General features: G+C 40.6%; 1 protein-coding gene across 7 annotated transcripts in view; it reads right to left on the bottom strand.

Moving 5' to 3' along the window:
* LOC149461278 (myosin-10-like) overlaps window positions 1–18,496 on the bottom strand; it is a 293,209-nt gene that overhangs the window by 45,611 nt on the left and 229,102 nt on the right. For 5 of the 7 annotated variants that reach the window (XM_089678625.1, XM_089678626.1, XM_089678624.1 and 2 more), the window contains 4 exons: window positions 13,123–13,237; window positions 5,948–6,016; window positions 895–1,088; window positions 376–497 (listed from right to left, as the gene is read on the bottom strand). In XM_089678625.1, the coding sequence (XP_089534751.1) occupies window positions 376–497; window positions 895–1,088; window positions 5,948–6,016; window positions 13,123–13,237 (500 nt within the window). The remainder of the gene's footprint in view (window positions 1–375; window positions 498–894; window positions 1,089–5,947; window positions 6,017–13,122; window positions 13,238–18,496) is intronic. The other 2 variants (XM_089678630.1, XM_089678631.1) reach the window with 1 other exon arrangement.

Below are 18,496 nucleotides of genomic sequence, written 5' to 3'. Positions count from 1 at the left end.
CTGGATTCTCAGGTTTCTTGCACCAGTAATATAACTATTTGGCATGCTATGTGCTTTCGATTGAAAAGCATAGTACATGTGAGCCAAGTCTTGGTAATCTCATTGGTAAGAGATCTGAGTGTATAAATCTACTGTGTGATGCTTCTGAAATACATTCAAGATCTCAATGTACTAATTTCTATGGGTGGGTACTACTGTAGATTAGAGAGTGTACAGAGGCATCTTGACCCTGATGTACACCTTTTACTTATAATGGCAAATGTATGCAAACTGAGAAAAATTACTAAAATATTACATACAGGTTACAACAAGATTTATTTTGCTGGTGTGTGTGTGTGTGTACACACAAGAACATTTTTTGGAGACCGCTCTTACCTTTGCCTGAACTCCTGGAAGATGATCCTGTTTGGGAAGCCTTGTCTACAAATACGGATACCCTCTAGAACACCATTACAGCGCAACTGGTCGAGGACTAGGTGAGGCTCCAGTTTCCCAGCCTGATTAAGAGAAGTGTCAATCAGTACATAGCTATACAGGAGTCATTATATTATCTGTTTTATAACTGTAACCTTGGGGTCACATTACTTTTAAGGACACATTCATACCTGACTGCTTTGGTGCATTGCATTAAGGCAGCCCATTTATTTTGATTTGGCTGGCAATCTATGAATGGAGAATGGGTGGATGTTTGGAAGGTCTGCCTCCTCCATTCATAGATCACATTTTACTTCTAGAAACTGTAGTATGGCGTCTATTTACACAAACACACACACACACACACACACACACACACACACAATAAATACATTCTTTGTAACTTTAAATTACACATAAAACCTAAAAGAAATACTTATTACATATTGTACATGGATGTGAATGGTGGAAATGTCTTACTCTCTTTTCATGGTTGGGAATGATGCATCGGACAAAGTTGGGGTTGGTGTTTCTTAATGTAGACATCAGCTTAGATAGTGATTCTTTGTAGAGCTGCCCCACGGTGCGGAACATTCCTTTCTTTGTCTTGTATGACGAGCCAAATGCCATATCAGACATACCACTCATCTGGTCAAGTCCCACAATTCTATCCACTGTGGATGAAATAAATAGAAGTGAGGTTTAGACATAACACACAAATCTGCTCAATAAGTGTGCGCAGAGCAGTAATCCTAAACTACCAATCATTTTCAGCCATGACCTGACCTGGCTGCTTATCAGAGCAGGCAGAATAAAAATAGCAGATTAGTGGCTATGGCTGTTACCTTATTGAATTAATGTAATGGTAAGTAAATATAAAACTGTGGTATTACTAGGATGCTAAAAAGTTGTGAATACAGAAACCAATTACAGTACTGTACAAAAACTGCACACAAAGACAACAACAAACATGGGTTTATCTAACACAATGCCTAGGAATAGTTTTATGAAAGCCTAAATAAAGGTCCAAAGGCTCATGGGACATATGCAGGGGTCTGCTTACCTCTGAGCATTAACTTTAATCAATTTTGTATGCTAAACTTGTCTTGCAAGCATATTAATATAATGTACTTGTAAAAAATGTTTAGAAGCAAATAACAGCTCATTGAAAAAACATAATTAGTATGCTCATACACAGGAAACAAGGTGGCTTGGGGGTCCTGAATTTTTCGAAGTATATTGTAGCAGGTCAAATAGCATCTGTCACCTCTCTTTATACTACGCAGCAAGCCCCTCCATGGGTCACTTTAGAAACACTTTCTTGCTCTCTGGTCTCTCCCCACTTGCTTTTGTGGCTCCCTCCAAAATTTAGACCCACATCCATTAGCCCTCTAAAGTCTCACTCACTCTGAGTATGGGACTCCAACAAGTATTCCAGTAACCTAATCTCCCCACATCTACCACTTTTCCCCTTCCAGGTAACCCACTGTTTTCCCCAGGCCTTCAGTCCCCTGATGCCTCCCATTGGTGGGTCTCCCACAAACTTCACTGCATCCACTTGTTCTTTACTGTTCGTTCTATTTACACCTGGGCAGAAATCAGAGATAAATATCAAGTCCACCACACTGAACGTTTCCGATTCCTACAAATCAAACACTGACCAACTTCGGTGCTTGCTGATAGAGACCCAATGACCCAACTATCATTATTTGAACACATTGGTCATCAGTTCTCTCCCAAACTTATATCTACTCTCTACTCACAGTTGAATAATGTTCAAAATCCTAACAGCCAAACTTACGTTTCCAGGTGTGAAAGGACCTTAAAAGCACTAAGGATAGGGGAAGCTGGTCACAAATTTGGACCACATTGACTTCCTGCTGCATTAACATCCTCACCACTGAATTAAAACTGTCACAAGGTGGTACCTGGCATCCCATTTGGCACATCTTCACCCATCTGCTCCCGACACCTGTTTCAGGAGTTGCTCTGCTCCAGGAGACATCCTCCACATATGGTGGACATGCCCTATGCTCTCCCGATTCTGGACAAAAGTCCTTAGACTTTTAAAATTATTATTAACCTGCCCCTTCCCAAGAGATCTGTGGCATGCCCTGTTGAACTTGAAATCTCTTGGCCTCACTAAATATCAGTTAAAACTGGTTACCTATGTACTACTGGAGACAAAACAAACAATAGCAATGTGGAAACGACAGTTTATACCATTTACAGAAGTTGAGACTTATTTTATATTAATGATAAGCTCTCCAGTATCCTTTTAGATACACACAAAAAATTCCTTAAAAGATGGACCCCGTGGATCCAATATACATGCTTGATGTCCTTTTCGCGTGCTCTTGATTGTCCTTGATTTCCATTTCCACTTCCCTCTTCTCTCCCCCCCCCCCCCCCCCATCTTCTTTTCTTCTATTTTACTAGGCTCTTCCATAGGAACAATTTCCTCTTCTGCACTCCTTTGTTTTTTGTATAGTGAAATTTATATACTGACATCCCATCTACTAGTGCCTATTTCTCTGGTACAGGCGCATGGATTTTTTTTCTCCAGTTTTCACATTGTTTCTATGTTGAAGTATGATTAATGCTCTCTTTGACATACTATATGTTTTGTCACTTGCTACAACTTTTGTATTTGACGTATGACTGCTTTTGACTTGCAAGTCATCGATCTTATGCTCTTATCTGTATAACTGACAGTGGTCACAAGCTGTATTCTTGAAAACTCTTCAATTGAAAATTATTGAAAGTGAAAAAAACATAATTAGAACTGCAGTTGGAGGACTCATCTTCTTGAATGTAAAAACTTAGCATACTTTTAAAATCAATTACATTTTCAAAGGCTGTTTAGTGCTTATGCTTTGAATAAGTAAGCGACCATTGCCAGATATTGATATGGATTTTGGTAAAAGCCTCTGCCAATGAATCAGCATATATTTTTCTCTTCTTTGATATATGTCACTCATGATGTTCATGCAAAGCCATTTCTTTTTGCTTTGAAAGGAGGAAAATAAATGGTTAAGGCCCTTGCTAGTTTTTTTCTGTCTGTCTTTTGTCCAGGAGCTGCCTCTTATTTCTTGTTCCAGAAACACAGCAGGAAGTGAAAGCAGACCTCTCCAAACAAGGGTAATCCCATATTAGGCAGTTGTCACCAGAACAGGTTTAGACATGATTCACACATGAGCGGTGAAGATTGAAGCTCAGGTTTTACAACTAATTGACACAGTAGTTGTTCTGCGGTTCAGGTCAGGTTTACATCAGGTTCAGGACAGGTTCAGGTCAGGTTTTTATCTAGTTCACACATGTGCAGTTTAGAAACGGTTCCCTTAGAAGTCAATAGCCTATAATGGGCACCTGAACAGGATCGCAATGCTCAGAAATCGTACAGGAATCTTTTTCAATCCGCACTACCAGTGCATCGGACATATGTGAACAGGCACCATGGGAAGCAATGTTATTTCACATGTCATGGAGAATGGATGTGGTTCAAACTGCATCTAATCCCCATATATGTGAAGCGGCACTTACTCATTGGAAGATTTTCCCTCACCTTCTGTTCCCACGACAACTCAAAAATGTTGGGTTTCCTATCACTTTCTGTACTGAAGACACATATGACAATAGAAACCTGACAGGGGTTCTCACCCCTGCCCATCCCATCCAAAGTTTTGGCTTTACATGCACGTAAAGTGAGAGCCAAAAGAAATATACTATAGATCAAAGGACTTAACATTTTAGTTTACAAAGCAATAAACTTGGCATGTAAGGAATAAGGAACCTTTCTCTAAACATGGTTGTCTTTGTGAATTTATTTGCCACAATTGCCCAAATATCAACAAATAATACAATTCTTTTGTGAAGATCTAATCACTGCTTCTTCCAAAATTATTTTGTAAGAGACACAGACTCCTCCTAGGTAGAATGAAAACTTGTAGACAAAGGACACATTCCAACTTTTGCTTTTAAAATATTTTTATCATACATGGCTGTATTTAATAACTTACACTCTGCTAGTTCAGCATGACGAACCAAACTTTTAGAAAAAATGAAATATAAAGTGCATTTTTAAATATTATTGTTAATTACTACAGCTTGAACTGTAAGTGAATACAAAAGGCCACTTACACCAATGGACTGCATACTGTATGCTCTGGCTTCTTTGACTACAGATGCAACATCTGAGACAGAAAACTGTTCTATACAGCAGCTAAACCCTGGAATAGCATGCGCAAAAATATTACACTAGATGGCGCTAGTAAGCTGGCTAGTTTAGTTGTATATTTGCAATCTATGGCTTTATTGTCAATTGTTGTCATGCCATTTGTCCTCCATATATGATATCCTTCATTCAAGAAAGGCAGGCTACATTTTAAAAAAATACATAGAAAACTCATTAACAGATGTCAAGTGTAAGATTGCATATATTTGATTTTTCACATAGGATATCCACATTTCCATATTTCTGTACTGCTCTAATGAATACAATTACACTTCTGTGCTCCTTGGAAGCGAAAACATCCAGCTCAGCAATGTGAATGGGTGTTTGTATATAACTCTTCCAGCGATCAAGAGAGATTACTTGCCAGTAGTTCTGATGAAACCAATTTTACTACAAATTGTTATGTAATGGTCTACACTCAAATAATAAAGTGATTTTAATGAATTTTTGTTGCAGTGCCTTTAAGGTCTGCAATTTGGCCCCTTATATTTCCTTTTGGTTCATTATACTAGGTTTTACTACAAGCTTCATTAAAGAGGGCAACACAAATAATCCATGAAATCATATTGGTAGCTAGCTGAACCATACTAAAGGGGATAAACGAAGGCTTTGTATATGTTTTACTTTTTAGGTCAGGAATGAAAAAGTGTATTATTTTTCTTTGGCAAGCATGAAATTGCATAATGTAATATTTTTACAATGTTGCCTGTCTACTTACTGTATGTAAGGCCACCAAGGCAGAAAAATGAGAACTTAAGGGGAACTTGAGACCTCCCTTCCATAGTTGCTGTGTTTGCAGAAGCCTATGGTGACCCCTGCTCTGGGCAAAGATTATAAAAAGCCTTCCAGTGCACATAAATGACATAAGTGAACACTGATTCTATTACTGCCAACCTGATGACATCATCACAATACTCTTGCTTGGAATCCTTAGTCCCTGTGGGAATGACAGGACTTTCTGTACTGGGTGTAAGTTACAGGTTACACTTTTAATGTGCATAGGTGGTAGATTAAACAGATAAGCATTGCAATGTTACACTTGATATCTCAGTAAGATTTGCAATAACAATGTATTCACTTTTTTTTATTTTAAGCCTTGACGATATATAGCGTGCCCTGAACAATTCTTTTTAAGGTTCAATAAAGCAGAACAAGAACAGACATAGCTGAAAGCGAGACAGAAATGATACAAGAAAACTGTGTGCAAACATCCATTGTAATACAGAATGCTAGGACTGAATCATTGAGTGTAACGGTGATGAAAATAATATAAAACCGACATAGAATTAAGAAACCTACTTTCACCTGGGCCCTGGGGCAGCACAGCGTAGGTGTCAAAGAAATAAACCGCCTGAATATTCTGGATATCTGAAGGAATGCAGCATGGCAGTGTGGGGAAGGGACATTGGAGTGGCAATATTGGTCATATGGTAACAAAATGTGGTCAAGCCATTGACAGAAAATGACACGTTTAATATCAATTAGTTGGCAGAACAAAATGTTTAAGTCATATAAAAAAAAACGTATAACAAAGCAGGTAATGTGTCATAAGAAAGTAACATTTATCAAGTGTGAATACAATGAATTGGTGATATAGGGTCATATGTGGAAGGAAAAGCAAAGCAAGGGAGAAAAGAAGAGTAAAGAACAAGTTAGTAGATAGAGAATTCAGAGGCACATTAGTTGCATGTATCTAACAAAACAAATACACAGCACTGGCAAATAAACAACAGTGTAAATATATCCCCAAATGAGATTATATCAATCATATAGTGAATCTGAAAATTATGAATGCAAAGTGTAATACTTCACAACTCCAACTGACCAATGTCAAAATGAAAACTTCTCTTGATGTAGTTACAGCAATTGACATTTGGTTGGGTACTATAGGGTACTGCTACAGCAACTCATGGCGGGTAACTAACCTTGTGCAAGCTTGGGCCTCTTTTTTTTAGCATCCTCTCAGCTGCAGAGAGTTAATGAGGTCCTGTTCTCACCCTGCATATCATTTTACTGTACACAATCCATATTGCAATCAATGGACTCTTTAGAGGTTCCAAACCAAGGAAGGAAGAGGAATCACCATATTAAAAGCCTCAGAACAATTTATTGAATGATCCAACAAACAGATTGCTCTACTTGATGTACAATCATTCAATAAATTGTTCCGAGGCTTTTAATATGGTAAGCAGTTCCTCTTCCTTTCTTGTTTTCAAGCATCTGAAGAGATTGCGTTAGTGGCTGACGACTATAGGAACTGGCATCTGTCATTGATCTTAGGGATTCAGAGCCTGCAGTAGAAAATTAGCTTTTTGTCTACTATAAAATCAACTGAAATCCTTATGTTTTATATTTTGTCGATAAAGCATTTGGGTTTGAGACTAATGCTGCTCGATCTCTTCTACTAATTCATTTTCTGGGCTGAGATGGACCCCAACTACAGCATTAGTTACAATTTTCCGATTCCTTCTTTGTATGCACAATGTACTTTTATTAAACACCACTGCTTTTTCTGACCGACTTCACAAATGATCATCATATCTGTGCTAATACTGAAGGAAGGTCTCCCTCAATGTTATGACATTTAAAAATGCCATGCTTGAGTTCAAAAACTGAACACTGTACTTTTGATTGGGTCTTATGCAGGCCATAGACGGGTCGAAAATTGGCCGATTTTCGCACCGTTAATGGGTTAATTGGTTGGCCGTTTTTCGGGGTTTTGGCACATTTTTTTTATCGGTGAAGTTGGCCTGCAAGAAGAAGAAAAAGAAGAAAAAGAGACAGAAGATGAAGAAAAAGGAGAAGAAAAAGAAGATAAAGAATTCCAGTCCGCTATTATATTTGACATGAAAAAGTATTGCGGTTGCAACAATGTATCTATTTGTATCCGAATAAAAACATCTGTATCCGAAATGGATACAAATAGATACATTGTTGCAACCAAAATACTTTTTCATGTCAAATATAATAGCGGAGCTCTCTGCAGGGACTGAAGTAACTAGAAAAGCTACAATTTCTGGGGAAATTGTGTGAAGTGTTCTTGCCTCCACCAGTAGTCTAGGGCTTGAAAATGAGGGAGTGGTGGCAGTTTAGAAATCATGTCCTGATTTTTCAGCTCACACTCTAGCTTTTGTCACTCTGCTGCCTGCTCACACACCTGGGTTCCTATGGCAACTCAGTCTACAGCAAGGGCTGAGAAGAACGGTTAAAAACAAACTGCTCCAACTTGCTCACTTCACTGGCAGTTGCCATCTTCAAACAGTTGTAGTTTAAAAATGATAAATCTCACACCGAAGAGCTTTATATTGTGAGAATCACAAGACCCAGACCTACATTTTGATGCATAGTATGTCTCTGAAATATTAAAAATGAAGGCACAGTTGCAGTTTAGAAATTGCCCTTCAAATTTGAGATGGCTAGAGTGGAGTTTCAATGAATGTCAATGGGCGGCGTGAGTTGCAAACAAATGGTCATATTGTGAAAACTATCAGGACTATGGCTTAGCCATGGACATTTTTAGTGGCAGCAGGGATAGCAGAACGTTTTGATATAAGATTTGTGTAGGTGGGCTTGAAAATGAGGGAGTGGTGGCAGTTTAGAAATCATGTCCTGATTTTTCAGCTCACACTATAGCTTTTGTCAGCCCCCACTCTAGTTTTGAACATTCCGCCATTCATTCCTATGGGACCAATTTCACCACAAAAACTAAAAAATTTTGTGAACCATTCGGCGAAACGTTCCACAAAGTAATAGCACACCAATCGGGAACAATCCGCACGTTTCGGTATATTACTGTCTATGTAGTGTAAAAACTGTGGGAGGAGTTAGGGTGGTAAATTTGGCTATAATAATAAGAATATATATGTGCGATAACAGTAAGTGGTCTTGCCATGCAAGAACACTTAATTAAATGCCGGCCGTAGACGGGAAAAAATCGGCCGATTTTTTTTACCGTTGGTGTTAAGGTCGGCCTATTGAACGACCGATTTTTTTTTTTAAATAACGGCCAGTTTTCGACCCGTCTATGGCCTGCATTAGAGTGATGATGAAAATATAAGCACGTGATTAGAAATTTTTTATTAGTTTGACAAAATTAAAGCCTAAAAGCTAAACCTGAATTGGTTATCATGGGCTGCAGTAATGAATTGCTACTTTGCCACTTGCTTATCCTTTAGAAAGAAAGCATTTAGTAAGTAACTGCGTCGGGTGGACCCGCACTTGCTGACGTCACGCCGCTGTTGACAAAGGTCGGAACGGCGGCCATCTTGGTATTCCATTTTACCTTAATTCTTACCTGTTTCCATGTGGATTGTCTTTTATTCATTATTTAATAAAACACTACACTATATACTACTTTTGGCTCCTGTGGTGAGTTATTCCTCATAGGAGAGGGTCCACCTGCGTTTTTTGCCCTTGGCTGAGCATCCCTTGCAGAGGCTTCATTGCTGTTACATGTACCCAGATGAGATGTGCTTACATGCTGTTTACCAGTAGATGTCTGGTGAGTGTACATCTGACAGAGGTGGTGGATTCCCTATTGGATTATATTTCACTGTGATTGCCGTACTTATATCCTTATGGACAATTTATAGCTCTTACACTGATATTTTATGGACTTTATATATTCTCACTTTTATGCTGCACTTTACTGTTTCACATTTATTGAACATTTTTTTACATTTGATTTTTATATGCTGCACTTCTGTTGCGCTGCTATTTTTTTTCCACTATATGTCAGATTGATTTTGCACTTTATTTTCACTATAAAATCCTTCATTTATTTTAGTGCTGCACTTTTTATATATTTATACAAATTATTTACAATTTAAAGAGTAACTACACTTTGAGAAGAAAAAAAATTCCCCTCTGGATGATCTATGTACATTGCAAATATTTTACCAAACTTTGTTGCAGATTCCTACCTTTTACTATTTTAAAGAAATAGCTGTTTGCCTGTGTTCATGTGCAAAGTGAATGTGAATGGGATTGACTTTTTCATTATTCAGCTGCTGCACTTGCAGGGTTCTAATGAGGAGAGTGGCAGGGTCTGAATCCCTTTAGACATAATTAACCCTTTGGGAGTATCTCACCAAAATTGAAATGTTTGTTACAGAGGACAAAATGATGACCAAAATGTGACTTGTATCTTAGCACAGACCTCTGGGAAAATCTGTCAGCCAATCACACAAGTAGGAAATGACAATTATGGGGGGCGTTCTGTACACCATCCGTGCATAGAACACCTCAAGGCTTCCATATTACATTGCATTTTATAGAAAATTACAGCACTGCAGATTGAAAAGGAAAGGCAATTTTTAATAATGCCATATTACAATATGGCTTGTGTCACCTCCATCCTACGCTCCCTCACCCACATCTTTAATTTCTCCCTCTCCTCCGGCACTTTCCCCTCCCCTCTGAAACATGCACACATCACCCCCATACTTAAAAACCCCTCCCTGGACCCCAATGACCCGAACAACCTCAGACCCATCTCCCTGCTGCCATTTATATCTAAACTCCTCGAGCGCCTAGTCCACACCCGCCTAAATCTCTCACCTCAACGACAACAACCTCCTCGATCCCCTACAGTCCGGCTTCCGTCCCCTACACTCCACCGAAACAGCCTTACCCAAACTCTCCAACGACCTGCTAACCGCCAAAGCTAATGGCCACTATTCAGTGCTCCTACTCCTTGACCTCTCTGCGGCCTTCGACACAGTCGACCACCCCCTCCTCCTCAAAAGACTACACTCCCTCGGCCTCAGAGATTCTGCTCTCTCCTGGCTCTCACCCTACCTGTCACAACGCTCTTTCAACGTTACCTATAATGCTACCACCTCCCCCTCACTCCCCCTCTCTGTTGGGGTCCCTCAAGGCTCTGTCCTCGGGCCCCTTCTCTTCTCCATCTACACCTCCTCCCTTGGCCAACAAATACACTCTCACGGCTTCAACTACCACCTCTATCCTGACGACACACAAATCTATCTCTCAACCCCCCACCTCACCCCCTCGGTCTCCGCCCGAATCACACACCTACTGAGCGACATATCAGACTGGATGTCGCTCCACTTCCTTAAACTGAACCTCTCCAAAACCGAGTTTCTTGTCTTCCCCCAGCCCGGACACCACACCCCATTGACTTCTCTGTCACATCTAACAACGCCACCATCAAACCCGCCCCGCAGGCCAGAGTACTTGGTGTCATTCTGGACTCCAACCTATCCTTCCAGCCCCAAGTCCAATCTTTAACAAACTCGTGCAGACTCCACCTCCACAACATCGCCAAAATCCGCACGTTCCTAACCCCAGAAACCACTAAACAAATCATCCACTCCCTCATCATATCACGACTCGACTACTGCAGCTCCCTCCTCACTGGCCTGCCTCGCCGCTGGCTATCCCCGCTTCAGTCGATCCTGAATACGGCTGCTAGACCCATTCACCTTTCTAACCGCTCCATCTCCACCAACCCCCTCTGCCAATCCCTCCACTGGCTTCCGATCGCGCAACGGATCAAATTCAAGATCCTAACACTGACGTACAAAGCTGTCCACCATACTGCCCCGAACTACATCACTGACCTAATATCCACGTACTGCCTAGCACGCACACTCCGCTCCTCACAAGACCTCCTTCTCTCTAGTTCCCTGGTCTCCTCCTCCCATGCCCACCTCCAGGACTTCTCCAGGGTGTCACCCATCCTCTGGAACTCCCTGCCCCAACCCATCAGATTATCACCTACTCTCCTCTCCTTTAGGCGCACCCTGAAAACCCATCTCTTCAGGGAAGCCTACCCCACCCCCTGCTAACCTGCCGACCTCCCCCACTCTTCCTACCACTCCATCCCCCACAGCTATCTCCTCCTGTACCACTATCCCCTCCCTCCTAGATTGTAAGCTCGAAAGAGCAGGGCCCTCGATCCCCTCATGTTTTGCATTGTATTGGTATTGTTCTGTCACATGTTCTGTCCCCCTTTGTAAAGTACAGCGCTGAGCGAACCATTTGCGCTTTATAAATACTGTATAATATTAATAATAATGTTATATTTTTTTAATTGCAATATTTTTTTTCCACAAAGTGGAGTTACCCTTTAAGTTTCAAGGTTTCAACCTTTTGCAACATGTTACACCTGTATTTAGGATATAACATGCATGTTGTAACATGATACTAAGCACCCCCCCTTCCCCCCAGAATGCCCTGAACTTAGCCTTTAAAGAGGTTTTCATCTTAAATGGAAACTCCCATCTAGGTTTAATCCCTTCCATTTAGCTGTTTGCATATGAAATCTGAAACTGCCACTACTTGTTTCAGTTAAACAACAGATGTGGGATCGTTAAACGCTTCTGAGCATGTCTTTTATGAAAATGTAAAAAGTTCGCAAAAATTTCAAAAAAAATCCTTCTGAGCTACGGGAGAATCAGATAAGGGGATGATCGATTTTCTAATGGATATCCTATATAAAATACACCTGTCTCTAACTAAATCTTAGAAACCCAACATCCTAGACCAATGGCTTAGAACATGTCTGTCTCTTCTTATAGCTGGTCTTGTACACCCCAACAAACTTCAAATCTGTCTGCACTCAGCATCCAAGACACGAAGTCCACCCGTTTTGCAAATAAGTACATACATCTTAGAGTTCCATGGAACAAACAAACGCTGGTAAATAGGATATGAGTGATTTGCTAGAGCTAAATTCTCTGCACTTGCAGTGTCAGGGCTCCTGTGCATCACAGCACCAGTTAGGAGAAGAGTGTGTAGGCACCTTTGAGGGTGTGATATTTGAGAGAAGAGTTAAATTCACAATGTTTTTTTGGTTACAGCATTACATTAAGGTAAGTGGTTTGTTATAGTAAATACAAAAATGAAGACTTTGTGCTTGTAGTGCAGGTAATTTTTTGAGTGCAGGATAGTAGTTGATCATATCCTTCTATTACACGAGGGCTATGTAATCCTCTGCAATCTTTGTTTTACAGTATATAGACTAGAACACTGTACCATCTCTACAAAATAGGTGTGTTCATAGGCAGGCCATACACGATTCATTGTTTTCATTCAACCAGCAGGATAAATGAAAAAAATGAACAGATTCCCCATCCATTTGATGTGGATGGAGGAATTACTCCTGCTGAGCTATTGAATACAGAATACAACGATCAGTGTTGCCGGCACCGATTGTTTGGGATTGTTTTGTAAAAACCTGACAGTCTGGTTGTACACAAGTTGATGGATAGATCAATTTGTGTACAACCAACTAGCCCATACATGGATTGAAAAATTGGGTTGGTCCCTGCTGAACCAGATGAATTTCAATTCACCTATGGCTAACTTTAGTAACATAAACTATCATTCTAAACAATAGGGTATAAAATACAGGATGTCAAAACAAATTATTTTTGATTTGCACTAAGATACAAATAAACTACTAACACGCATCTACCGTTCTGTCCTCAACATTTCTCTTCACTCACCATCTTTCCAGAGCTCTGCTGTATATTTATCTGTGCTCTGATGAAGGAGAGTGGCCACATTATCATTCAAAGGGTCCATGTTCTTCATCAGCCATTCATCTGCTTTATAGTCCACCTGTCAAAAGCCCAGAATAGTTATAAAATACGAAGACATGTACACTGTTATCACAGAGCAGGCTTGTACTTTTCAGGACACTGCACACTGGCGACAAGCAACAAACTCAATAAACATGTGATCTAGCCTTTGTAATGAGAACATATGCAACAAAGAAGCACAAAACATACTGCAAAAATATACAGTGGATGTCAAGAAATTGTTTACAAGAAAAAAAAAAAATATATATATATATCTACAGTGCCTTGAAAAAGTATTCATACCCCTTTACATTTTCCACATTTTGTCATGATACAACCAAAAACGTAAATGTATTTTATTGGGATTTTATGTGACAGACCAACACAAAGTGGAGCATAATTGTGAAGTATAAGGAAAATGATAAATGTTTTTCAAAAATGTTTACAAATAAATATGTGAAAAGTGTGGCGTCCATTTGTATTCAGCCCAGGGGCGGACTGACAACTCATGGGGCCCCCGGGCAATAGGGGATCATGGGGCCCCTGTGTCCTTGCCCAAACTCAAAAAAGTCTATGAAAAAGGTACCAGGGGCATCTCATGGGGCCCCCTACTGACCCCGGGCCCTCGGCAGTGCCCGAGTTTCCAAATGGTCAGTCCGCCCCTGATTCAGCCCCCCCTATACTTTGTAGAATCACCTTTCGCTGCAATTACAGCTGCAAGTATTTTTGGGGATGTCTCTACCAGATTTGCACATCTAGAGAGTGACATTTTTGCCCATTCTTCTTTGCAGAATAGCTCAAGCTCTGTCAGATTGGATGGAGAGAGTCTGTGAACAGCAATTTTCAAGTCTTGCCACAGATTCTCAATTGGATTTAGGTCTGGACTTTGATTGGGCCATTCTAACACATGAATATGCTTTGATCTAAACCATTCCATTGTAGCTCTGGCTGTATGTTTAGTGTTGTTGTCCTGCTGGAAGGCGAACCTCCACCCCAGTCTCAAGTGTTTTGCAGACTCTAACAGGTTTTTGTCTAAGATTGCCTTGTATTTGGCTCCATCCATCTTCCCATCAACTCTGACCAGCTTCCCTGTCCCTGCTGAAGAAAATCTTCCCCACATGATGTTGTCACCACCATGTTTCACGGTGGGGGTGGCGTGTTCAGGGTGATGTGCATTGTTAGTTTAACGCCACACAGCGTTTTGCTTTTAGGCCAAAAAGTTCAATTTTGGTCTCATATGACCAGAGCACCTTCTCCACATGTTTGCTGTGTCCCCTACATGGCTTCTTGCAAACTGCAAATGGGACTTCTTATGGCTTTCTTTCAACAATGGCTTTCTCCTTGCCACTCCTCCATAAAGGCCAGATTTCTGGAGTGCACGACTAAAAGTTGTCCTGTAATAGATTCTCCCACCTGAGCTGTGGATCACTGCAGCTCCTCCAGAGTTACCATGGGCCTCTTGACTGCTTCTCTGATTAATGCTCTCCTTGCCCAGCCTGTCAGTTTAGGTGGACAGCCATGTCTTGGTAGGTTTTCAGTTGTGCCATACTCTTTCCATTTTCGGATGATGGATTGAACAGTGCTCCGTGAGATGTTCAAAGCTTGGGATATTTTTTTTATAACCTAACCCTGCTTTAAATGTCTGCACAACTTTATCCCTGACCTGTCTGGTGTGTTCCTTGGCCTTCATGATGCTGTTTATTCACTAATGTTCTCTATCAAACCTCTGAGGGCTTTACAGAACAGCTGTATTTATACTGAGAATAAATTACACACAAGTGGACTCCATTTACTAATTAGGTGACTACTGAAAGCAATTGGTTCCACTAGATTTTAGTTAGGAGTATCAGAGTAAAGGGGGCTGAATACAAATGCATGCCACACTTTTCAGATATTTATTTGTGAAAAATTTTGAAAACCATTTATCATTTTCCTTTCACTTCACAGTTATGTGCCACTTTGTGTTGGTCTATCACATAAAATCCCAATAAAATACATTTACGTTTTTGGTTGTAACATGACAAAATGTGGAAAACTTCAAGGGGTATGAATACTTTTTCAAGGCACTGTATATACACATACAATATATATAACATATATATGCACTGGCCAATTTATTAGGTACACCTGTTAAATTGCTTGGTAACACAAATTGCTAATCAGTTAATCACATGGCAGCAGCTCAATGCATTTATGCTTCTAGACGTGGTTAAGACATTTTGCTGAAGTTCAAACCAAGCATTAGAATGGGGAAGAAAGGGGATTTAAGTGACTTTGAATATGGCATGGTTGTTGGTGCCAGGCAAGCTGGTCTGAGTATTAAAAAACTGCTGATCTACTGGGAATTTCATGCACAACTATCACTAGGGTTTACAGAGAATGGTCTGAAAAAGAGAAAATATCCAGTGAGTGGAAGTTCTGTGGACAAAAATTCCTTGTTGATGTCAGAGATCAGAGAAGAATGAGTAGACTGGTTACTGCGACATTCAGATGGTAGGATCAAAATTTGACATAAGCAACATAAAAGCATGGATCCATCCTGTCTTTTATCAGCGGTTCAGGTTGGTGGTGTAATGGTGTGGGGGATATTTTCTTGACACTACCAAGGAGTACCTAATAAAGTAGTAAAGTGGTGTGTGTGTGTGTATATATATATATATTGTGGGAACTCGCTTCAAGTGGTAGAGCTCTTCTCTTTAAAGCACACAGCAACTCACTTCTTTAAGGGCCTTTTTGCGCAATTTTATTTAAAAGAAAGTTCACATAACACAAATGCTTCCCACACAGGGGTATCCACGATCAAACAAATTCAGCCTTCTGGCTCTTTCAGCTACACAGCTCACTGTCTGTCTCCTGCAGACTCTTCCCAAATTATGACCACTAGCACACAGCTAGTCTGGCTTCCACCTGCCTCCAAGGCAGAGACCTCCTGTCTGCCAGGCTGGAGCCCTCCTGACTCCGTTTGCCGGGGTGGAGCCCAGAATCATGGCCTGGCCTCCCCTAAAAGGCTTGCACACACCTGTGCAATCAGCACACTGGCTGCTCCCAAAATATGGGCCCAGGATTGGAGATTTCATCCCTCCCAAATCTCTAAGAAATCTCCAGGCTACAGGTCCCAAAACAGGCTTTACCAACCAAAGAGGAAACTGATAAACCAGTTTCCTCTGCATTATGAGATCTGCCTGGAGCCCCTCAACCTGTATAGTTGAGAATCCTGGGTGTCCATCATGATTTCCACCATGGCAGGATACCGTACTGCCACAATATATATATATATATATATATATATAAATATACACACACCAAATTCCAAATTTCCCAAAGTATTGGGATGCCTGCCTTTATACGCGCATGAAGTCTTAGTCTGTAGGGTTTAGTATTGAGTTGGCCCACCCTTTTCAGCTATAACAGGTTCACCTCTTCTGTTAAGGCTGTCCACAAGGTTTAGGAGTGTGTCTATGGGAATGTTTGACCATTCTTCCAGAAGTGCATTTGTGAGGTCAGGCACTGATGTCTCCACTCTAATTCATCCCAAAGGTATTCTATCGGGTTGAAGTCAGGACTCTGTGCAGGCCAGTCAAGTTCTTCCACCCCAAACTCGCTCATCCATGCCTTTATGGACCTTGCTTTGTGCACTGGTGTGCAGTCATGTTGGAACAGGAAGGGGCCAACCTTAAACTGTTCCCATAAAGTTGGGAGCATGAAATTGTCCAAAATGTCTTGATATGGTGACACCTTAAGAGTTCCCTTCACTGGAACTAAGGGGCCAAGCTAAACCTCTGAAAAACAACCCCACACCATAATCCCCCCTTCTCCAAACTTTACATTTGGCACAATGCAGTCAGGCAAGTACCATTCTCCTGGCAATCACCAAATAAAGACAAGTTCATCAGAGTGCCAGATAGAGAAGCGTAATTCGTTACTCCAGAGAACACATCTCCACTGCTCTAGAGTTCAGTGGTGGCGTTCTTTACACCACTGCATCTGACGCTGTGCATTGCACTTGGTGATGTAACGCTTGGATACAGCTGCTTGGCCATATAAACCCATTCCATGAAGCTCTCTACACACTGTTGTTGTGCTAATCTGAAGGCCAAACAAAGTTTGGAGGTCTTTAGCTAATGACCCTACAGACAGCTGGCAACTTCTGCACACGGTGCGCTTCAACATGTGCTGACCCTGCTCTGTCATTTTACGTGGCCTACCACTTTGTGGCTGTTGTTCCCAGTTGCCTCCACTTTGTTATAACGCCACTAACAGTTGACCGTGGAATATTTAGTAGCAAGGACATTTCACGGATGGACTTATTGCACAGGTGGCAACCTATCACGGTACCACGCTTGAATTCACTAAACTTTTGAGAGGGACCCATTCTTTCACAAATGTTTGTAGAAGCAGTCAGCATACCTAGGTGTTTGCTTTTATACACCTGTGACCATGGAGGTGATTGGAACAACTTAATCCAATGATTTAGAGGGGTGTCCCAATACTTTTGGCAATATAGTGCATATATAAAATCTAGAACTCATATTACATTAAACATACCATTTGATAATTATATAATGTACATTTTCAAAACTCTTACACATATAAATATGACATACATAGACCTACTCAGTAAGGCACTGCGAACAACAAGTGGAATGTTTAAAGAACAATTAAAAATACCAGAGTTCAACTTTCTAGAATCAGCTAAATGATGGCTGACAAGCTATTAGTCACTGTAATACACATTGCTGATCACTACATTATTTAAATTGTATTTAAACACAAGAAAAAAAATTTAAATACTGCAACTTACCAGTCCTTTAGACATGGTGGCTGAATTAGTTTTCTTTTAATCAGACCTTTTTTGCCCTTATTTTACATGCCAGCAGCACACACCCTGTCCTAGGATGACAACACTGGAGCACTGTTACCACCCACCTGGCTTTGGTGACAGAAGACCTCCCTCCCTTTCCATCTCTATAACATTAGGTTGAGGTGTTGTATAGTACAGAGTAGTAATGCACAGGCAGGAAGTTACATGCTCTCTAGATTTCTGGCAGGATCAACAAGAATTTATGTGCAACTATCAAACAGATATAACAAAACAGGCTTAATGGTATAATATTTAAACAGGCCATGACCGTGTTTACATATACTTTGGTATACCCAGTAATTGGGAACTGCACAACTAGACAGCATGGACAGCAAGGTGCCTCTTTCTAACTACCCACCTATATTATCTGTGTACCTTGACCTATTTTATATGGATAACAAATAAAGGGTTCAGAATGCTTTACAATACAGACATGAC

The sequence above is a fragment of the Staurois parvus genome, unplaced genomic scaffold, assembly GCF_062004578.1.
Source record: "Staurois parvus isolate SC_StPar_1 unplaced genomic scaffold, SC_StPar_1.0 ptg000207l, whole genome shotgun sequence".
Classification (NCBI taxonomy): domain Eukaryota; kingdom Metazoa; phylum Chordata; class Amphibia; order Anura; family Ranidae; genus Staurois; species Staurois parvus.
Note: the sequence above shows the minus strand (reverse complement) of the source record. Positions and strands in the feature narration are given on the sequence as shown.